At 40.8% G+C, this 24,194-nt stretch overlaps 1 protein-coding gene and 1 long non-coding RNA gene across 4 annotated transcripts in view; one reads left to right on the top strand and one right to left on the bottom strand.

Annotated features, from left to right (window-relative positions):
- Nucleotides 1-100: 100 nt before the first annotated feature.
- The window catches only part of WTIP (WT1 interacting protein), a 79,629-nt gene continuing 55,535 nt past the window's right edge, over nt 101-24,194 (bottom strand). For 2 of the 3 annotated variants that reach the window (XM_084533795.1, XM_084533796.1), the window contains 5 exons: nt 12,625-12,687; nt 10,104-10,234; nt 9,079-9,130; nt 7,107-7,175; nt 101-4,316 (listed from right to left, as the gene is read on the bottom strand). In XM_084533795.1, the coding sequence (XP_084389921.1) occupies nt 4,164-4,316; nt 7,107-7,175; nt 9,079-9,130; nt 10,104-10,234; nt 12,625-12,687 (468 nt within the window). In that variant the 3' untranslated portion in view covers nt 101-4,163. Of the gene's footprint in view, nt 4,317-7,106; nt 7,176-9,078; nt 9,131-10,103; nt 10,235-12,624; nt 12,688-24,194 lie in introns of those variants that run through there. The other variant, XR_014697316.1, reaches the window with a different exon arrangement.
- Nucleotides 15,429-19,667, top strand: LOC311443535. The gene is made up of 2 exons (XR_014697318.1): nt 15,429-18,498; nt 19,403-19,667. It is a non-coding gene; the product is annotated as an uncharacterized lncRNA (long non-coding RNA).

Below are 24,194 nucleotides of genomic sequence, written 5' to 3'. Positions count from 1 at the left end.
AGGCATTTTTATAGGCAATACAAGGGTCTCCTGAAAATGGTGTTAGAGCCCACCTAGATTAAAAAAAATACTTACATGTAATAAACTACAAAATCAAAGATAACTACAAAATGTCTTTATTGAAAAAAGCAGATTATAGCATCTAAGGTTAAATGAAACTTCTGACTTTAATATTAAATAACTTAGGATGATAGCAAGTAGCTTCTTCTTTAGATAAATAAATCTACATTTCCCAATTTTTTTCTTCAACAATCAAGGGAATCAAACACTGAAACACAAAACCACAAGTAATTCTAAAGACTAAAAGACAGAAGCACATTGGAAGGTTTTACAAGGATATATACAAAAATAGTTAAACTAATGTATATTTTCAGCATGTAAACTAGTTACATGATATACAAACAGGGAATTTATATATTTCCTAACAAAATAAAAATCAACGTTGGTCCAAGTTCTTGGAAGAAAACTATATTCTTTTAAAGAAAATGAAAATATTTCTCAAATGAAACTTAATTTAAGTCAAATTATACACTCTAGTTACGGCATTAGTTACAGGATGAATCACAAACTTTTAAACTTTTCTTGAAACACAAGAAAGCAGCTTTTGTCTCCTTTAGAGCTTTGGTTTACTTAACTACTCTGGAATTTCTGGTCTTAAAGAGCTCCTCTAACCGTGTTTTCCTTCTGAAGCTCCACCTTACAAAATATATACATACACACATACACACATGCACACAAGTGAAAAGAAAAGAAACCCAAACAACCCCTTTTTGAAAGCTCAATTATCTGAGTGCATTCTTCTGTTTTGTTTTCCAATTATAATTTTGGTCCTTTCTTTGGATCACATCCTCCAGTGCATGAGGAACTCTGAATTGCCTAGGACAGCGTTGTATTGTAGGGACTTTGTAAGACTGCCTTACCAAAATGGAAAGGTGTACTCCTGATGCAAATGAGATCAAGTTGTTATTGTTTTAACTTTATGGAAATATTCTGACAGTACAGAATGCAGAAAAGGCTTCTGATGAACAATCACATCATAAAATGAACTCCAGAAAGTTTACATCTGTGTTGAACTGATTTTATATAAGCATACTCCTTAAGAAAATAATTAAAAGAAGCTTTCTCATTTACATAATTCCCCAGACAGGATGTAAAATGTGAAGAAACTGTCACTAGCACTACAGATTGCAGCACACCATTGGTTTAGATTTGCTTTTATTTTTTTTCTGTTCTTTGATTGAAAAACTGGCAAATTTCATTCAACCTCCAGCTTTTATACTTAATGCTGGAAAAGCAAAGCTATACTTCATTAGCCAAAAACAAAATGGACCTGTCTGTAGAAACTGATGGAACAACAACTGCTGCTTTCTGGTTTTTAAACAAATTACTTATCCTATATTGAAACAGTCAGTAAAAACTTTCAGTATTTACTGTGATGATACTTAACACATTGGAACTGAGTAGAACTACAAGACTGACAAATTAATGTGAAATTAAATATTATTCTGTTCTAAGGCATGCTCGTTTTCAAAAAAGAAGAAAAGGTATTGTATGTACATGTTAGATAGTGTGCTGACCCTTGAAAAGTAATGTCAAACTGGAAACTTAACCTTGCCCCTGACTGGAGGCAAAGTGCTAAGGAAGGTGCTGGCAGAAGACTGGGCTAAATGCCAGCATCATCTCCTCCTCTGGCCACTGTGATTTTTAAGGTTTTGCTTTTACAATGGTAGAGCAAAGCATGGTTCGGTACAGCAAGTACTGTTATGGGACGGCTTGCTCACAGGAACAGACCCAAACCTTCTCTGTATTTTAATGATTGTTTTCTTAATTTGGATTCTTTAATATGTATCACAAAGACAAGTAAACACAAGTACCTCAGAGCTAGATGTGGGCTAAAGCAGCATCTTTAAATGGAAAAGTATTACATCGCATCTCAGGCTAAAAGTTTATCCTGAAGGTCTGCTCGGTTCCATTTCATATTGTTTGTAGTAACCTTAATGGAACTGACCTAATCATACAATCTAATTTAAGATAATTTTTTTTCCTTTTCTAGAATTTGCTGTTTGGGCAAGAGGCACATGTACTTCTGCTTCCCTCTGAGGCTGGTTTGGTGACTACAGACAAACAGGTAATACTTGCAAATGCAGAGAAAGTGTGCATGCAGCCAGTGCCCACTCTTTGGAGGGCAGGCCTCTTAGGTCAAACTGTAGGAACAGGGCACTAGTTGCATTGTAATTCCATTCAAAACACAGTTCTCACATTAAATATGTTAATTTTAAACATATATTAATAAGAAAATCACTTTTTAAAGGAGCATCTGACTTGCCAAGGAGCATTCAATAGAACAGGTTCATCTAGGCCAATGGAAGTTTGGCAGAAGTTCAGAAAACATACCTTTTGTTCCTTACTAACAGAAAAAAATAGTTCACAGGAATTTTTCCTGCCTCCTTGCTCTCCCCCACCCCCCCAAGGAAATTCCAGACTATCAAAAAGTTCTGTTAAAGGAGTTAATTATTCCACTTAGGAATTAGTGTCCATTGGATGCCCTTTGTACTGCTCAAGAGCACCACAAATGGCTTTCAAAAAATCAATGGAGCATAAGAAACTAAACTGCAATGGTGTTACCAAATAAGTCATTTCATCAGTCTGCATGCTGAATTTAACGTGACTATTTCTGAACAGATTGGTCAGATTCTCGATGTGTTGAAAACTGGCATGGAAATGTCCCAATTTACACATGCGGAGAATCTGGTCTGGTATTTCCACTTCCTTTGGAGCAGAAAAAAAATATATTTTATTGTAATTTTGGATACAAAGACAGCAATGATGGATTTATTTAAAATATAAATTCAGGAAGGCTGGATCAATTCTCATGAGAATGCAAGGAATTTTTTTAAACATACAGATGTGTGATTTGCATGTAAATCATCAACACATGGTAGAAAACAAACCATAAAAAAGATTCATCTAACTTCCTATATGGAAGACATATATTTCCCCAGAGCTCTGAGGTTACTGTAAAAGCTTATGCAAAACATGAAAGTGTGTACATTCTATGTACACCTAATACTTGTTATAAAATACCGATGTTTCAATTGTCAGTGTCTAAATTATTATTTCTGCTAAACTGTATTTTGTTTTCCCATGAACATAATCACCATAATCAGTTCAAAAGTATATCTAGAAAAGAACACAAAGCTGAAGAGATAATACAAAAAACACTGTCCCCCCCTTTTTACTAACATCTCAACACACAATCATAAAGCAGTTGGTAACAAATTCTTGTATAAAACAAGTAGCATGAAGACAAGTATACCTTTGCATAGAAAGGGGCTGCTAACCCTATTAAACAAAAACAGGTTTAAAAGATTGTTTAGTAAGTGCCAAATCATCAAGTTGGTATGAATGCATTCTGAAACTGTGGCTAGACTTGTACACGACAAGCAATTACAGAGGTCTATAACTTCCTTCAATTGTTGTGAACTTGCATGTAGCAATCTTTTAGATATGTTTGTCTGTAATGTGTTTTTCATGAGATGCTTGACATATTTCTTTAGCAAGCAAAATAGTCTTTGGATGACTGTGAAACCATGTAGGATGAAGAGTTGGCCTGGTGCTTCTTCACAGAATGCCATTATTTAACCCCTGCTGAAAATTGCCATTGCTAAAAATGTTTGCTTGCTTCCTATTCACTACCATTGGGAATTTAGGTTTTTAAAACTGTGAGACTGTATTCTCTAAGACCAGAATTTGATGAAATGGGCTAAAATGCTAGTGTTGTTCTTATCATGCCTGCTGCAATATGATAAGGTGCTAACTTCTGGAAATTAATTCTGCACTCCTTACTTTGGTGAAACCTCCACTGAAGAAGAGTGAGTAGGGAGTGCAGAACAGCCCTTTATACCACTGTTTTTAGAATTGCTGCCACTTACAGTTACAACTTAGTGGCACATTATTTGTTCAAGTAGACGGTGTCTCAGTGAAAATGTCTAGATAAAAGAACACATATGTACAAGATCAGAAAGAACCCCTCACCTCTGATTTAAAAAATAAATAGCTGGTTTAGATGGTTATTACTGGGATATCATCTTTAAAGGAACAGGAAAGTCATTTAAGATTTCTGTCTTCTCTTTCAAACAGCTTACTGGTAATGGAAATGTCTTTCAGAGTTCTGTGACGTGCATCGGATAGCTTGGAGGTGGATGTGATGGCAATTTAATATTAAGGCGCCTGATATGACAGCCATGACAGAGCAAGTGGCCTTCTAATGGGTAACAACGGTGGCCTTCCTCATCATTGAGCTGCAAGCCACAGTCCTAGAAGAAAAATTTAAATCCTGGGTTAGTGAGTGATTCAGGTAGGTTATCTCGTATCAGTGTTGATCTGACTTCTGTAACTGTGAGAGCTCCCTCCCATGCCTCCAAAAGCAGCAATCTCAAGAGTTTGTGGTAGACAGAGCCTGACTATCCTGTATTAAACAAAATGCTGTTACTGAAATCTGCTAGGACAATCTCTAGAAGTACCCAGCCCAGTTGTCGCATTTTTCTTCTGTTGTTTCCCACTTATCTTCATCTATTAAATGTTGAAGCAAAACAGATAAAATTAGGCTAAGGACTAACCCTGATACACGCTCAACGTGGAACAGGTTAGGAAAAAAAAAACAAGGAGCTCATTCTACAACAAGGCAGTGAGCAGGAATTAGGGGGGAGTATAAGCAGAGAATGAGAAAGAGGAGTAAGGCCAGAAGGGGAGATAAGGCATATTTTACTTACGTATCAGGACTGAACTTTCATGTTATTATTTTTTTTAAATCTAATTTGAATTAGAGAAAGACTTCAAGGCCCATGGTTTGTATTTTTGGTGGAGACACATAAGTATCTCTGGGACTGGCACATAACCACAGGGATGACATAAGTGAACAACAGCGTAGGAACAGAAATAAAAACAACAGAGTAAACAATGATGCTGCCTGCTGACAATTGTGTACACTGCAGTAGAGGTAATCCTGGTGCTCGGTTATCATTGCAACCTTGAGAACATTTGAAAGTTACAGTGGTTTTGTGCTTGGATTTGATGTTTCAAGAGTTGTAAGTACTTAAAATTGTTACTGCGACCAATTCTGACAAATCAGGGATTCTGAATATGTAACTGAACACCTAACAGAAGAAAAAATGTGATCAAACTGGGCATATAGGTAGTTTTAGTACTGAAAATCAATGCAGAGTTTTTAATTGGACTCAAAGTATGATTTTTCAGCTTTCATAGCTAATGTTAAAATCTTTGTTTTTTTATAATGCTGAAATAAGAATGAAAACTTTTAAAGTAAGCTTTAAAACTGAAATGTTAGTTTAGAGAGGCTTTAATCAAAGCTTCTGCCAATTTCTATTTTCTATGTGTGAATATATGCTACATACTACCTTTATAGTCTATTATATTAAGATTTAAAATTCAGTTCCTCTTTATAATTAAAAAAATTCAGATATATTACAAGTATTTGGAATAGCTGTTGGGTACCTTTTCCCTGTCCAGAACTGGATTCCTTTTTCTGTAACAAGAAAGTCTACTTTCTCAGTGGATTTCAGTTCTAGAATGAGTCTATATTGATCTGCAAGCCAGCTTGAACTTCACAGCAAATTTTAAGCTGTTGCATAAGGAAGAGATGACATGGAAAAGCAGAAAAGTTTCTGAGCTGGACTAGTGACTTTGCATGATCAACAGGTGGTGATGACAAATGGCATTTCATATAAATTCGGCCTTTAAAAAGAATCCATATGAATCCCTCAAAATACTGGTACTAACTGAATTAGCAATATTTGGAGACAGCAGTGACTCAGTGTGTACAGTTTGAGCCTAATTTGAGGATGTTAGGCAGTAACCTACGCCTGTTAACACACGGCTAACCCCCTGATTTCTGTACATAAATGCATTCTGCCATTCTGGGCAGATGTGGAGGCAGCTTGATTTCCTTCAAACTGGAAAGAGAATGGGGAAATGAACAATGAAACAGAACTGAAAATAACCCCCTATTTGGACATTCTAATATAACATCAATAGGCTGGGAGAGAAGGGGAGGGAGCTGTTGTTTTAGGTAAAGCCTGCACAAAGCAATAGATGAGGAAAGGAGGAGGAGAGAAATAGTTTTCCAAAACGCTGAAATTTCCTGTGCCAATTTTTCTGGAATATCAGCTACCTCTGCTGGAAGAAGACAACTAAGAGGATGGGCTCCTCCTCAGGTTTAGGTTCATGTACATTTTGAGAAGCCCTGAATTTTGCTATTTTCTCCCTCAATTGGAAATCTCTCTATAAAACCTTTCTGTGCAGGAGTGCACAGAAGACAGCATGGCTACATTTTTTGCTTCTGGTGCTTATGACAGGCCATGCTGGATGCTATCACAGTTACCACCTGCATGAATAATAGAATGTATTTATCAGATAGCCGTACCTACTGCAAAAGGGAAGTTTTGGGTTGATCCCAAATTAAAGGGTTTGTCTCCTCCCTTATGGGATGCAGAGCTAGGACTGAGCGCAGCAAGGTCACTAGTCCCAGAACCTGATCTGCCCCCCCAAATGTTTAAATGTTCTGCACAAAAAGAAATAGCAAGTCACTGGTACCAGTCTCTTTTGTAGTAAAAAATCACTGTTCATCCAGCATGGAAAAACTCAGAACCCCTTCCCAGCATAGGGTAATGGTCTTTCCCTGCAAAGGCCATGTGGATTCAAGGCCCCTCAGACCACAGCCATGCAAACTGTATACAAAAAGATCAGGCAAAAAAAAGAACCAGCACTTCCCTCTTTGTTCTTTCCTCATCTACAAGTACAGAGAAAATTCCACTAAAACTAAACCCGGCCTTTGAAATTCATATACTGAGAGAAGAAAAAAGGAACTAATCTGGTGCTACTAGAGACGGCAGCACAACTGGCAGCCTATCTTGTACTCCTTCCTCTGACTCCTTTTGGGAGCTGTGGGGCAGAGCCCTGCCTGCCCAGGCGCGCAGGAACCAGCAAACACACTCTGGGGCGCGAGTCACGCACCGATCAGGAGGATGCTCGCTACTAGCAAAGCCTTGCCGTGGGGGAGCTGGGCAGAGGCACGCAGTGACGCTTACCTCGCAGTGATAGCACTCCACATGGTAGTCTTTGTCCATTGACACTACTCGAATCGTCTCCTCGGAGCCCTGTTGGGGAAAGCACAAAGAAGGTAAGAATGTGTTTTTAAGTGGTGTTTTCTCTATCTTCTTTCAGTGCCCAACTTATAGCTTTGGAAAGCTGCTTCCCAGGAGGATCCCCTCTCCTGCAGAGCAGAGCATGCTGAGGGTCTTGCCCCACTAGGCACAGCACTGCACCACTGCTTTTGCAGTTCAGCAGCAGCACGGGTATCTGACAGAGCTAAGCTGTAGAGGTCCTTTGCGAAGTGTAGCCAAAACTTCATGCTCAAGGGACAAATTTCTCTTGAGATCAAATCATTTTCCAAGGGCACCCAGGATTTGCACAGATTACCAGCCAAACAACATGACTTACTGATTGGGTCACTCTTCCCTATAGAAATCCTGACCTGATCTTTCCAGGACTTCTATTCCCCTCAAACCAGATGGTACACAAATATTTTGCACACACGTGTCACTCTATGTACCCCATGGAGATTTACATACTAGTCCAGCAGGTAATTACGTGCACAGGCCAAAAACCTCAGCATGAGGGTGGATGTAGTGGAGTTGTGCAATACCTGGCTGAGCCCCAGGCCCTGCTGAGCAGCCCATACCCTTCTTCTAACCTCACAGACTTTCTCTGAGCCACTCTGATGCCTCTGAAGACAGAACTCATTAAATTTGCTGCCCTGCATTGTTTCCAGTTGCAGGCGTGGTCAGAGCATCAGATATGACGTAGCCTACGTCTAAGACAAGCTGTAGGCAAGTTAGCACCTGCACTGCTAGTTTTGATCTAACCTATGAAACCTCCATGGGAAAGAACATGGAGTCTATCCCGCTAACCATCAGATGAGTCAGCAGTAGGGCTGCTTTTTCTTCTCTTTTCTTTTTATTTACTTTTGTATCTAAATACATATATTTGTATTTATATTTTATATGCTTTATATATATATATAATTTTGTAAGACACAAAACCAAGGGAAGTTTCCATAGGGCTTTTCTCCTTACACCCCACCAGCAGGGCAGGTAGTTCTGTCTCAGCCTTTATAAGGTTTTAAATTATGTGAGACTTTACCATTTAACAGAAAGAATTACAAACGGAAAATAACATGCAGAGTGGTAGAGGTGGGCATGCTGAGAGGCTCTAGCCCTAAGCTTTACTGGGGCACAGCAGCTTACAGACAGCAAGCTCTGGCTCTATAAACATGCCAAAGAAGAGGAGTGAGATGCTGAGGCTCTTGCTTGTGAATGAGCTGGTCAGTGACCTCAACAATGGGAACTCAGAGGGTCCTACACAAACATCACTGCAGCAGGCAGAAAAGGATTGTCTTAACGTACAAATCTTACTGTATTAACGACACTGCCACAATGGGCTGAGGTTGCAAGCAGCAGTCATTCATCTGGCTTTCCTTTTAGCCATCCTTTCTACCTGCTTTTCCACCCCTTCAAGCACTCTTATTACAGTGCCACCCCAGGATGACAGGCTATGTGGCCTTTTCACAGGGTCAGGGTAACCCCTCAGAAGTCTTTTCAAGCTTGGGCATCTTCACACATTCCATCAAAAATGCAAACATAGCTCAAACAGCAATTTTCCTTGTCTGCTAATGGGAGATTCTAAAAATAAACAGGGCTTTACTTCTTGGGTTGTTCTTGGAGCCCTGGTCAGGGCTTTCAATTAAACAAGATTTATAACAGCATAATCAAGACCTGGAAAGCACCCTAAAGATACAAAGTACTATGCTGCATAAGTGCTATGACTATTACAACCTCTGGGAATGTTTGGGAGTGACATTACTGCTGAACTGTATTTAATTTAGTATCTGACATACTACAGCCTCTGAAAGAGGGAGGAAAAGCATCTAATGTGTTTTTGCAAAGTGTTCATATGCCAACAGCTGTTTTCTCTAAAGAGTCTCTGCATGCTAACACGTACCTGTGCTGGTAGAATCGGCTGGTTACAGGAAGCACATTTTGGTGCGAAAACCCTAGGGTGCGAGAAGAAATTGTTCAAATTACATGCAAAGCCTCTCCAAAAAGTAGAACCAAGAGACCTATTCTAACCAGGCCCTCTCGTTAGCAAAATGTAAATCCAGGCTTGGAAGCATCTCTAAATTTTTTTGGTCATATTTCGTGAAAAGGAAGTTTACAAAGGCAGATCTACCCCACCTTTACTGCATAGGTCTTCCTTCTAGGCATAGTCAGTCCAGCCCTACTCCCATATATGCCCTTTCTCTCAGCTTTCTTTACTCTTAAAGTTGTTCAAATTTTGCAGAGCACCTCACGACCCAAGGAATGTCACCAACTGACACACTAAGTGTGAAAGGGTCTGATCTGGGCTAGGACCTACTTAAACCAAATACATCAACTGGTTTTATCCACAGCTGTATTTTATGACAGTTACTGGGCCAACATTTGCTCCATCCTCACCAAGCAGTCAGTTAAACCAATAGGGCTGAGTTTAAAGTGCAGAGCAGAAGGGAGTCCAAAAGCAATCACTTAACCACGAAACATTTTGTAAGGTGAGGCTAAAATCATTCTAACACTAGCTGCTAATTACACGTCTACTGTCCAGTCTAGGTTAATGTAACTTATACTCTCCAGTGATGCGCTACCAGAATCTAGACTTATTAAAGCCAGCAAAACCTAACATCATTGCACAATTAGCCATGTCTACTTCATGTTGGAAATCCTGAAAGCAGTAGAGAAGCAGGCACCAGAGGAATATATCCTCTGACATAACTTGATTTTCAACCTCATCTAGCCCCTGAATGTCACACTAGGCCCACAAAGTGACATTTAAAACTTTAAAACACTTTACAAATGCAAAATGTGAGAAGAGCACTGAGGGACATCACAGCAGACAGAAATAACCCTTTTTATCTGCTGCAACACTTACAACTATACCAATAATTTAACTTGTATAATTTTTCCAAGCATGCACTGGATTTATTTACTTACGTATGGTAGTCTTTGACACAGTAAATATTGTTTTCCACATCTACAGTGAAGGGGACTCCATCCAAACACTCGTTACATACCACACAGCGGAAGCAGCCAGGATGGTATGACTTTCCAAGGGCCTGCAAGATCTTAAGAGGCAAAACAACAAAATAAGTGGATGCATGATTACATGAGATTCCCCCATCCACTGCTATGCCCGACTCTTAAAAATGACAGTAAGAAACACACTTCAGAATGAAATTACCACTCTGGAGATCTGTCAGCAAGGGGCCGTTTAAAACAATGAGCTTGCTTATTTCTGTGGGTTTCTATTAGGCTCCCAATGATGACAGAGAACTGTGAAAATCAGACTAAGTCCCATCACTTTTAGTTCTGCAGAGCCAATATTGCCCAATAGAAATTAAAAATAGTTTCAGTGACTACTTCTTGGAAAAATCTGTTGCAGATACAAGTTAGTGAGATACAGAGTTAATTCACAAAATGTAACACGCTGTGACAGAGAGTCCAAAGGAGTCATTATTAAAATCTACAAAGTAAAACAATAAAACAAGCAAATAGATAGCCCTTTATTAACGCTCCTGTTCCACCACAGTTACTAACTAGCTATTTGTCACTGGGGCCCATCAGTTTCAGTTTAAATTCCATCTGTATCGATGGGTAATCAAAACTGCACTGCCTTCTGCCATGCTGACCTTCCCTGCTGCATTTTAAAGGCTTTAAGGACAGGTTTACGCAGTCTCCTCTAGGTTGCTACAGAAAAATCCCCTCCTCATGGCGTCCTTGTACTTACTGTGACACTACGGAGGGCACATCAAGCCCATGAACATGGTTCTGGGAAGGGTTAGACATAGTATCATCTTTAGGCATCTCTCAACACCTTACAGCACCACTTGCATGCAGTTCAGGTATAAGAATCACCTTTGAAAGGTAATCTCAGAAAGTTTCTGCTAGCAAGAACACTCATCTTGGAGCTATTAATAAGCTGGAGATGGAAAATCTCCCCTGATCAAGTTCTCATGGCCATGTAGGTGTTTCTACAGATAAAGTTCAAATCAACATGAAATAAGGTATGGAGCATAGGAAAAATGCGTGAAGTCAACTTAACTTCACCTTTTCCCTCTTCTAACAAATCTCTATAGCTCTCTGTTCAATGACTGACATCAGACTCTGATTTGCAAGCCTGTTCCTACCCAGACACAACTTGTCTGTGTGTGCGTGTTGCTATCCAAGCAGCTACAAAACATGCACTGTTAGCCTGCTGTGGTTGCGCAGCCACCCTTTGCACAGAACAATCCCTAATTCGACTGCACTTTCAGCCTTGAACAGCTTCAGGCTTGCAACCAAGCCTGTGGGGCTGCAGCACGGTTCCTCAGCTGCACACCAGTAATACGACTGTGCAGGCATGTTTGTGTCTGTGCACTCCTGGGGAAGAACACAGAGCAATTAGCCAAATAAGACTGCCTAATTCCTGGAGCTCCCAGAGCTGTTTCCTTTTGTTGGAGCATACTTGCTGATGGAAGAAAAGCAGATGAGCACCTGCCAAACTTCCAGCTACTGAGCTCCACCAACTAGATATTATGGACTCTTGCCTGGCGTTCTGCAATTAAGGGCCAGCTGAAATCATGCAAGTTGGGATCCCCCTCCCTGCACGACACAACTCTAGAAATTTGCTCTTGGGCTAAAACGAACAATATCCCTGTCCAACCAGTGGTGCCAGGATATGAGCCAGAATCCTCATTAGTGAAGTCTCTGTTCCAGCTCCTACTGCACCTCCGTGTTGCAATGCAATAGCTACTTCTAGTAGGCACGCTAATGTTCACATACATTTTAAAGCAAAAGGAAAACACTGACATATACACGATCTGCACTTCTTCAATATGCAAGCAATTTCATTTGTTTGGGAATTTTTGCTTAGGAAGAACAGACAAAATTCATCCTACTTTTTCCAAGTGAAATGATGCCAACAGTATCTGGCCCAACCCATGGCTCTTTGATTTTTAATTATAAAAGTAACTCTGACTGCTGGCTCCCTGCACATCACAGTAGCAATAATGGATTTTAACAGACATGGAGCAAGTGACAGAAGGTAAATAAAGCAAGTCACAGAGCTGGCAACAAACCTCAAGACTACTGATAATGCTTCTCTCTTCCTTAGACCAGACTCCATCCTCTTACTATTCTACTGTCTTACACAACACCTGCTTTCCTTTACCACGTTCTCATACAAAGCTGTGGTCTATTTTCCCCTTTTAGTATTTAAATTCCTTTTATTTTTTATTTTTAATTGGCACATGGCAGAACAACAGAATCCCATGATCTCAGGTATAAGAAAAGCCCAACTTCCTGTACTTTAGAGTAATACAACATGAATATATTTATGATACTGCCTCAATTTGAAAAATTACCTTTACAATAATGGAGACAACAATAGTCTGACAAAGGAAAAAGCACGTCTCACAGAGCACTATCCAAAATACATCAAAAAGACATCCCACAGTTAGAAGCTTAGCTCTCTTACCATTTCCATTATGAGGTGTCCACAAACAAAGCACTTGTCTGCTGTTTGCTGAAAACCTGAATACTGTTAAAACGACAGAAAAAACAGGATTATTAGTAACCACTCTTCTAGCTGCAGAAATACCTTTTAAATGAACACCGCGCTGTTTGCCAGCAAACTACACAATAGGTTTGGAAGACTGATTCAGAAAACTTGGTTCTGCTCTTGCAGCGTGCTGAAGTACCAGCTTGGCCTCCTAATCTGCTGTAAATACTGAGCTTTGCAACATAACAATATCATTTAAAAATATGATTTTTAGCTTTGAAGCCTGTTCAGGGAGTTTGCGTTCATTTGGCGTGCTGGAATTAGCTTCTAGTCACTCTTTTTGCTGTGCTAGTGGGGTAAAGTAAATAATTTAGAAGTAAACAGTGCAGGACTGACCTCCTGACTCGCACTCAAACTAGCAACAGGATGCTTACTGACCTCAGTTTTAGGACCTACATTTCACTCAGTACTATATGCAGCCTGGAAAGATGGAGACAGGCCCAAGGACTATTTAGCTACCTTGTGGATACCAAGCTTTTTATCAATGAGACAATTTTAAAAGTCCAGATGGAGGAGCTTGTGTTCCCTGTGATACGAAGCCCAGCTGCAAGCAATGGGAAAAGGAAAGGCTGGGCAGCCTGGCAGCAGAGCCCTCTGGGGTGCAGTCCCTGGAGCATGGCCGCAGGGAAGTACTTTGTGCACTTGGGACCACAGCTCCACATTCCCTCCCTGCACATTTTTTGTCTCAACTTTGTACCTGGGCCCCTAAAGCAGGTCCTGGTTCAGATGCCAAAGTTTCTTTAACCCTATGCTTAGGCACGTACAAATAATATCAAGGTTATCAGGCCAGGTGATTGACCTACCCAACAACTACCCTACAGGAAAGAGACATTTGCTTGATGAACTCCAGCCATGTAATTTTGAAACTGGTATTTACAGTGGCTGAACTTTACCCTCATCCGTACAAGTGCAGCATGTGTACTCCTTCCTGCCAGAGGAAAGGGGTGCCCAGGCACTTGTACGGTTATTTCAGCAACTAGGTTTGTAAGCTTGCCTGAAATGTACTGTAGTCACATACGATAAAAGATGGTGACTGAGAGGATAAGGGCAAACTGGACTCTCCTGACAGAGCTCAGGGTAATTGACTCAGAGCACCTAATGCATCCTCAGAGGCTCAGCCTAACAGAGCCTATGGCTTGCTCCATTCCCCCTTGATTTCGTGGGGATTAACTGTCCCCTCACTTCAAAAGCCAGTGGTTCACAGCCTAGCGCTGCCATATGTTTTTCTTTTTATTGGTGTGAGGGGATTACATATTATTTCACATCAAGAGGTTCAAGGCAAAATTATTGTTGCTATGCAACACAGCAGTTTAGAAGAAAAAGGTCTTGCAGACCCTTTGATGGGCCCTGGAAGTCAGTAAATGATGCTACAGCAGCTCTCACAGCTCTGTATTTGCTATGCACTAAGGAACACGGCTTGTACAATCTGAAGAAACTTTCAAACTTCAGCAAAGAGACCAGAGTGTTGAGGAACACATCCAGGGGTGGCAGTCGTAGCTGGCTACTTCTGGGAGATCCCATTCTGAACTGAGTAATGAAACTGGTGTGCAAGTCTGGACATGGAGAAATGGCTGAGTTCACCTCCCTGATTTCAGGTAGCAGTTTTTGTATCCAAATACTTGTTTTGTTCTTTTTACTGAGGTAGAAAAAAGTCCTCACTACTTGGGATGCTTCTTGGCTGCACTGTATCTGAGTAACCATCTGGCTAGACTATTTCCTAAGGTTGTGAACTCGAGGGTTACTGGAAACAGGTGGGTAGGTCCTGGCAGCGCAGACAGCAGAGGATTAACAATAATACAAACCCAGCTAATTCTAAAATCCTGCTGGAATGAATTTACCAGTACCATCTGGCTGTCATTTGATAAGGAATGCAAAGGAGCATTTACCCAGCTATTGATTAAGAGGGAACGTTATTCCCCAGGAACGGAATGGCTTAGTGGTCAGATTAATGTCATTTATTGCTAACTAGATTGTCATAAATTACACTGTTTGTCAGAAAGAAAGGTTTTGCTGACACAAAATCACTCTTTATATGACTAACCCTATTATATTAAAACCATGATTTGTTTTTAACAAGAGAATTGTTATTTGTCAAACACATCCAGAACTGGATTACCCAATTAAGACTTCGCAAAATGGCAGTAAGTCTACTAGCAGTGATAAAATCTTTCACTGTCCTTCACCACTACACTGTTCTCTTTTCTGATCACAGTATTGATCCCAGACAAACCAGAAACCTCCTGATTCACTGAAAGCTGGGGTTTGGATTAGGCTCTGCTTGTGCTTTAAATTTTCTTGGACTGGAAAAGAAAAATAGTCTAGGATCCCAGCAGCACCATTTTTCTATATGGTGGTTGTACTGTGGACAGTGTTGTGCAAAAGTAAAGAATAAAACATTTTCTCTACATTTTTGTATCTCACCTGTAAACTTCTTTAGAAACTTTGAGAATTCAAACAGCTGTTATGCTAGGTTTTCAATTTTAGAAGAAAACTTACAAAGTCTTAAAATACTAATTAAAATTGTTAACCTCTGTCTTTGAAACACTCGATAACTATTAAGCTTCACAAGCCTTGTGTGTGCAACAAGACAGAAGTTGCAACTTGCTCTAGACAGTAGACAAGGCAGAACGGCGGCATTATCATCCCAGCACACCCAAGAGCCTCCCTGATGGTGGGTTCCCAGCATGGCCGGGTGGAAGAAGCACTGGTCCCCCAGAGCTTAGGCTGCACAGACTTGTAGTTACTTTCATTACTGACATAGCTGGAGGGTGAAAAAAAAATTTGGGGCATACCAGCCCTTCCTCACAATCTGGAGACATGAAAAGCAGATTGAGGTGAAACAGTGAAATAATATGAGCTGATATGCAAGATCCTAACAGAGAAGCCATACCACAGATACAGTTCCTGTACACATGGTATTTTATACATACAATTTCATTCCAGATGGAAGGAGAACTAGGCTTACTTTATAACGTTTTCAAATGTGCCATTAAAAAAAAAAAAAAAGGAACTGTTGGCAGACCAGTAAGATGACAAATACCGACCAAGCTCAAAACTAGACTGGCATGTTCAAAAGGCTAGAGACAGTACATACCCAGGACAAATAAGCGTATTTTTGAACTTTCCCAGGTATTCATTATAGATGTTCACTAGGCACGTACAAAAACTTTGAAAGAAGTTGTTATAAAACAACAGCTCTGACATTCAAAGCTCAAAATGAAGCATTAGCCTTTACTGTCTTTTCCGTGCATTAGAAGTAAGATGCTAGTTAACAAAAAGCAAAGAAAACATTACCATGGAAGAGCTGGTATATTATTTTTCCTGATTCCTCAGTTTGGTCCCAACTGTTTTTTCCCATATTTACCTTGTCCTTGAATTCTCTTTCAGGATAATAAAATCTCAGTCTGTGTGCAAGAATCTAGACTTCAAAATAAAGCTTCCCAACGATATTCATATAAAATAAGACTCAGAAAACTAAATAAACCTTGAAGTTATGTCAATTACGTCAAAACAGAAAAGTAAAAAATAAAGTAGAAGAACTGGCTGGATGAACTTCTATTTTGTTTGCCATCTACTATACTTTGATTACCAAACAGGCTAAAAATGTCTAATGATTCTGTCCAAGAGTCTTTGTTCCAGTGTATGAGGAAAACAAGTCCCCTTCTGTCCCAAATACTTGGACTGTTAGTGTCCTTCTGTGATAATCTTGGGGTCTATGAACTCTTCTGTCTAATGTGCAATATGTCCAAAAGAATTTAACAATGAATTTTGAGTATATAATGAACAATTATGCATGGAGGATAATCCCACCAAGTACTGTAAGAAAACATTTTTCCTGTCTGCCGTCAATCCTTCAACTGAATCTTGGTTGTCTACCAAGGGTCTTTCACAGCGCGATGTTCTCATCACCATTTTCAAAAGCAAAAATAATAAAAAAACAGCATGCCTGAAAAAGGCTTCAGGACCTTAAGTTTCTACCTTAGGCAATGTCAGATCTTTGAAAAGACATGTCGCTGCTCCTCCTTCACATGCCTAACCATGCCCAAGGAGAGGCTGATGCACTTCCCTGCTGTTAGGCACTCAGCAAAACAAAACCTTCCTCCTGGAAACAGACCCTGGAATCTCATTCAGGCCCATTTTCTTCTTTGATGGGGATGTTCAAAACCTGCTAAAGGTTTGTGCAAACAGATCAAGTGGGTTACATTTCAGTAGGTGTGGCAATTGCTGCCGATGGTATGAAGCTGTAAAAACTGTTACAGCACTGCAAAGTTGCTGAATGTGACTGCTCAGCCTAGAATTGAGATTCTTACCCTTTCATGCTTTAAGGGCTTTAGAGAGGGATGATCAGGAGTTTTTGCCAAAATGCTGCAGGCATTTAATTCTGAAAACGAATTTCTGAATTGGGTGCTATGCTAATAATGTATTCCAACCCCAGGCTGCCTGTAATCCCTCACAGACTCTCTTCTCCTTGGTTTCCCATTAGCAGAGCATCTGTCTTCTCGCTGCTTTATTGTTTGCTCTCTGCATGGGACCCTTAGTACATGGGACACAACAATGCAAGAAATTCATAGGGTCACATTAAAAGAGGGAGAGAATATCAAATTTGGTTTCATGCAGATGGTTTTTTTTTGTTGTTTTACCCACACATCTAAATGCAATGATTAAACTAAACTGAACAAAATGGGGCCTTAGCAGGCTCAGAGATACAGGAACTTCAGAGCAGGTGGCAGAGATTAGACTAAAGCAGAATGGTCCAGAACTTTACCCTTCATCTCGCCTGAAACCCTTTCATGTATCTTCCTGTTGCTTTGTTCTATCTTGGTGCCAGTAAGGAAACACTAACACAGCAGCAGATCTTCGTGCTTCTGTGTTTCCACTTAGTTAAGTTTGAAGGACATGGATAGAGCAGGGAGGGACTTTATGTTCTCTCAGTTTGTTGGGCCGTGCACAAAACACTGCCAAAACTCAGGAATTTAGCTGGTAACTAACTTTGCCTTAGCAGTCAGGCATTTCATCGCCTCTGAGAAGGGAACAGCCATCTACTTCATGGGGAGCCTACAGAGATCCCTAAGTGAGCACTCGCCAAGGATATTTTGTCTGATTAATTATGAGTAAAATGATGATTTTCTCAGCTAGATCTTCCTTGGACAAACTCCTGTGGAAGCTTTGCAGTGACAATGAACAAGAAAGAAACCTGAAGCAACAAATTTAACTCAGCACTGTATCATACAGTGCGAAATCTATGAACTCAATTCACATTGTACAACGCCTTACATTGCGTAGCACTTACACTCTTGCTACGGCTTATTTATTGTCAATGCTACCATCTATTATGCACACTGTGAAAGAAACTGTCTAGAACATATCTTCCTGAAAAAAGTCTGCATTTTATTCTAAACAGTTGTTGAAAGATTTCAATTCAAAACATACAGCAACTAATACCAGCATTTACTACAGAAGTGGAAACACACCACTTTCTCACATGTTTTTTTTTTCTAATGCTCCCATAGAAAAAAATTAATGCTGTCTGCTTACAAGTGTTTGGCAGGAGTTCCACATAATTAAAAAGAGCTCTAGTTCCTTTTTAAGTGTGCTTCAGTTACTGTAATTTATTTTTCAATGCAACATTAAGAAAAAAAGGGATAATCTGAGTTTTTGGATCAGCATCTCAAGAGGAAGTGGGGGAATGACTCTCTGACATGAAATTGACTGGACTTCCTAACGCACTTTCCACAACATGCCACTAGCACATGTGAAGAATGAGACAGCTGCAAGACCTAGTCCATAATGGTAAGTCTCATAAAATAAATAAATAATTAAAAAAATCTTTGTCTTCCTTGTCTATTTTGTCATGGCTCAAAGAGTGATTCCCATGACCCACTTAACAATCCATAACCAAATTCAGGAAACACCGAGCATCTTAGCAAATACAGATCCTACACATTGACATTCATTACATTATGTTTATCTGTATTACCATCTGGGGCTAGGTACTGCCTGTGTATTGCTCTTTTACAAACCCGAGATTTTTCTGGACTCCAGTTGGTCTCCTGTTTCAAAACACCACTTTTCTCCTATTAGCAGCCTACAGTCTGCCATGCCATGCAATGCAGTGTTTGCAGAATTCAGCCTTATGTTTCTCAGCCTTGGTGCCAACATTTTAACGTGGGCTTTAGCTTTTAAAACTTGTCATCTGGGATTAATTCCTGGGGGAAAATCCAGCTCCTCCTGAAGTCTATGGGAGTTCTGCCACCGGCTTCAGTGGCCGTGTAACTTCTTGATGTGGGCTATACAGCAGTACGGTGAGGTACAATGAGAGGTGAATCCAGACTGCCAGCTCTACACGCTCCTTGGGATGACTGAGATAATTAACTCTAAACTGCACAAGCCAGTAAGTATCTGGCTATACCCTAAATATTGTGAAATTTGTATTTAAAGCCCATCTGTAGGTTTAATGCAACACTTCAATTCAGAATACCACAATTAATCATCACTGCTGTCAAATCTGTTTGTAAAATAAAACCTGGACCACTGGTATACTACGAACTGTCAAGAAAAAATAAGGAAAAACAATATTCATAATTTTTTTGGCAGGGAGGGGATGAAGCAAGACACACACAAGTAACAACTTGAACCTCACTCCCTCATGCACGGATTACAGAACATGCTATAATCTGTTTGCCGTTGTTTTCAGGGGTAGTGTTTGGGAGCACAGCAAAGCCCAGCGTTCAGGATGCCTTTCACTGCGTGTGCCGTGGATCTGCCCATGTCTGATTAATGCTATCAGCGTTCTGGAACTTGAAGGCACCTCCTGTCCCAGCCCAGAGGGTCAGTGCCTTGAAACTGCTCACAGACTTCCACACATTTCTGTCTACCAGGACTATTGCAGCAAATCCCTTTCCAAGCTTTGATTCCGTTATTCTGTTAAACACATCAATAAACAAACGTGTCTGTCTGTCCTTTGACTGGAGAATGCATTTTAATAGCGAGTCTCTGAAATGCAACATCCTCATAAGTATCTAGAACTACATTTGCTTTACAATTCCCCTTAGATATGAAATGGATATAAGCTGCAACTTTAATCATTTACCTTTTCAACTGGAGTCTATTTTTTTCTGAGAGAGTCTCACTTAGCAGTGATGGGCTCTCTGGCTAATGCACTAGCGCCCCAGTGCTCACCTCCCAAGGGGATCTCCAAACATTTATACTCGCTGAGATGGAAAATCAAACCCCTGACTCCAGCTGACACCAGCTTCCACCACTCTAAATAAAAACTATCTTCCTAGGGCCCCAGCGAGTGGGGCGGCCATTTCCCACACTGCCAGGCTTGGAGAACAGCACGTGCACAAACTGAGAAGAATAGCTTCGTTATTATTAATATTTACATTGCAGCCCTGTATGCCAGGGGCCCAAATTAGGGTCAAGGTCTCATTGTATTTGGTGCTACAGGAGATGAAGGTGCAAATCCTGCTCCCAAACGCCCACCACCCAGCTAGTCCTCCATTAGCATCCCGCCCCATTTCCCCCACTGCCCGCGGGCTGCCTGCCCTCCCCTCTGCCACAGCCTCAGCCCTTGCCTCTTCTGGAGGCCGGGGCAGGAGGCACTCAACGACCATCATGAGGGCTGGCCACGCTCAGGGGTAGGAAGGGCAAAAAGCCAACACCCCAAGGCCTGGGGGCTTTCAGCATCCTAAGTCTCTCTTTATGGTTGGCATGTGCAAAACTACATTTTTAGAGCCTTTCGCTTTGAGTATTTATGGGCAAAGTGACAAATCTTCCCCTAGTCCTACTGAAACGGATGAACAGGTTTAGATGAAACTTTCGACAATAAATGACAGCAGAGCTGGCCAGAGGCACAATCCTGGCATGGAGAAATTCAGCCTAAAGGATTAAATTTGGCAAAGTTGTTAAAGAAATGGGAAAATCTTGAAAGGGGAAGTTTTAGATGACCTTAATGCTACGCACTACAGCTTGTGGTGTCTGTAATAGGCTATCTCCATTGCATCTGAGTGTCTTCAGCAGTGCATTAAGCAACATAACTAACATCTGTCACAAGGTTCATTTTTCCTCTCATCTGCTCCCTGGAGGGAAATTCTCTAATTTCTTAACCTCTGCTGGACCCCCACTCAATAATGCTCATTACCTCAAGAGAAAAAGGAAAAGCCTATCAAAAAGTTAAAAAAAAAAAAAAAAAAAAAGAAATAAAGGCAATAATAGATCTAAGAATTCAGGCTGCTTTGGTGACACTTTTAAAATCTTTTTTGCCAAGAAAAACAGTAATTTCTTTTAAATTTCTTTACGTGATATTTGAGCATTGAACAGGAAAGACAAATTAAAATTATTGAGCTATTTTTCCTTCACCCTTGATTAGGCAGCAATTTATCAACGAAATGGAACAAGAACATCTGACTGGGATTATTTATTATACAGTAAGGCATTTATTTTTTGTTCACTTCACCAGGAACAGTGTCCTTGTTATGGCTAGTTAGCCATCTGTGTCCTAAAAGCTTTCAGGGAAGGATTAAACTGTCATTTGTTTTATTTCCTTTCATGAAATAACTGTCCTAACAGGGCTGAGAAAAGAGCTGGGTATTGCTGGACTTGCTGCCTTAAGGTGGCGTGAAGACGAGTGACTGCATCTTCCCTCGAGCTAAAGCAAACCAGGGAAAAGTTTTTTATTTTGTTTTCTTCTTTTTTACTGCTCTTTTTATTGTCCAATAACACAATATCACTACCCAAGTGTTCCTACTGGAAATTGCACAGGTTAGGCAATCTCTACACCATGATTAGGCAGAAGTGGAATATCTGGGATTTTTTATTTTTTAAGTCTGATTCGCTGACCACATTTAGCCAATATGGTTTGGATTTAAGCAGTGACAGAATCTGCAGCTAATCAGGGAACCAGGAGGCTGACAAGTGAAGAAGGCAGAGCAGTACCATGCCCTCCATCAGTGGTGGTGTCCCATCCCTAATGCATCGATTCGCAGTCCTTCACACAGGAAGGCTGGCACTGTTCTCAGAAGGACGACCACAGCAGTTCCATGTGGCATCTCTTCTCCACCTGCAACTCCACGAGTGTGCCTAAAAACTTCTAGCATTTCTTCCCTGGAAAGAATGAGCAAAATAAGCTGCCTGATTCAGAGAAAGATAATCTGTGCCCTCAGTAAGAGCAAACATGTGGGAAAACTATTTGTTAGAAGAATGTACCTTGCGGCTATTGCCAGAGGTTTTGATGGGTGTATCTGTGCTTTGGATTGCTTTATGGCTCCACAGTGGAAATTGCTCATAATGAATGATAACATCTACATTTCTATAACACCTTTTCCAGAAATTAAAAGCACTTTTCAAAGAAAGGGTCAGACTTGGAATGCTTAACACTAGCAGCTCCTCATGTCACACTTTCACAGACTGATTTTTTTTGAAACAACTTGGTAGACAAAGCTCTCTGGCGCTCACTGTGCTTTAAGTGACAAGTGAGCTCTCCTGAAAAATGTGAGCCGTTTCACCACTGAAACGCAACTGCTTCTAGGGTGGAAAAGACACACCTTGAGTGGGTGGCACCAGCACTGTGCTAAACCTTGAAAGAGACAGTTTAGCCAAGGAGGGTGGCCTCTGCTCTTACAGCAGGTGCTGAACACTTCCAAGGATCGGATAACAGCATTTCTGAAGGTCTTGCCTTCAAGGACCATGAATAATACCTCAGTGAATTCAATCTAACACCTTTGGAGAGAAAGAGCTGACCTGAAAATTAAAGTACCTGGTACCTTCTGTGAGCTACAAAGTACGGTTCTGGAGGCTGCTTCTACAGGAGTTGTTCTGACACAGAGAACATCAGCACTCCAGAAGTAAAATACTGACACACATGGCAAAAATTTAAACTTTTCTAAAAGTTCCAATAAGTAGAAACCCATACATAATATCCATTCTTCCCTAAAAAGTATCTCCATTGGCTGTTTCACAGCGAAAACCAGTTCAGCTTTCTTGCCTTGTCACTGTTCCTGCCCAACTTACTGCAGGGCCACAGCGGGGTGCTGCTTCTTCCCTGTGCCTGGCCCAGCCTCAGGGACATCCCCAGTCTTGCTGGTGGGGTGCTGAGGGAGCACCTGGAGCAAACCCGTGAGACACAGAGCAGTAGCAGGGGGACGGACAGCACTGCCCCATGCTGCCTGCTCCGGGCACAGAGGAGCACGTATATAGGCTCTATATACACGCTGCTGCTATAGGACGGGATGGAGGCTTGCAGGAAAGAGGAGACAGCTCTTTGTGAGGGACCTGTGGAGACAGGGCTACAGGACAACTCCAGAGCCTGTTACAATGCACGGCAGCACCCACAATTCTGCCTCCTTCTGTGTGCTCTCTTCTTGGCCTGCAAAGCGTGCATGGCAGTGGTCAGAGGCCACAGTGCAAGATTAGCCTAATACATCCAAAAGGAAAAACTTTTTACACAAACTCCTACCCCCGTCTTTGACTTCCCTAACTTCCTACCAGTGTACTGACAAAAAAAAAAAAAAAAAAAAAGTATGGCATATAAAGCTGCAGTAAGAGTGTTGCAATGGAGACTTGGAATTACAATGAAGACTTAAATTCTCAGTTACACAAGAAGCATTTGGCTAACTGCTTTGGATGGAAAACACCTCTTTTTTAGACAGAACTGGGACCTTGTAGTGGCTAGGGACAAAACCTGGGGGCAAGAAGCAGGTAAAATTATTTCCTTTTAAATGCTACTCTGCGGACTTTTCCTCTGACTGCTACGCTTTGAGCTTTCTCAGTCCTCAGGACGCTGAAGTAGGCAAAGGTGTTTGATTTTATTAGAGAAACAAGGCAATTCCTGGTATGCTTGCTATGAGGTCTGCTCAAGGGAAGCTAAAAGAGAATGAATTTACTTTTTGAGAAGCAGCGAGTTTAACACTGGCAGGGATAACATCAGAATTTAATTTATTTTACTGCCTTTTGCTGCAGTCCCTTGGTCTGCTTCTCTCTCATCTCCCTGTGACAATGGGAACCTGCTAAGATGCATCCAAAGGACGCTTGGGCTTAAAAATCGATGCCTGGAATGTCCCAACTGTTCCTCTACTTGCAGAAAATGTATTCTTATCAGGTCCTTAACCTCAGTTTTCTTGAGAAAATCACTGTGTCTCCCTTCAGAAGCCTACTGCAGCACGTCTAAGAATTAAACGGTTCCACCCCTTTGTGCCTCCCCCCCCAATTGAATGTTCTCCAAAAAGATGTAGATTTTTAGATTTTTGTCATGTTTAGGCTGAAATTACAAGATAATAGCAACAATCACATCATTCAACCTGGATGAAAGTTTTGGTCATGGGCAAAGTACATTCCAACACAGTAAAAAAAAAAAAAAGAAAAATCTCAAAGGTTCGAGCCCCTCTATCATACACTCCACCTTTTCTTCCTCTCCCTACACTTCTGCAGAAATGGGGGAAAGAAAGCTGAAAACAGCATGGAAGAACAAATAATTTTCTCTCTTAAAA

The sequence above is a fragment of the Aythya ferina genome (genome assembly GCF_964211825.1).
Source record: "Aythya ferina genome assembly, chromosome: 12".
NCBI classification, from domain to species: domain Eukaryota; kingdom Metazoa; phylum Chordata; class Aves; order Anseriformes; family Anatidae; genus Aythya; species Aythya ferina.
This window is presented reverse-complemented; position numbering and strand designations above follow the sequence as displayed.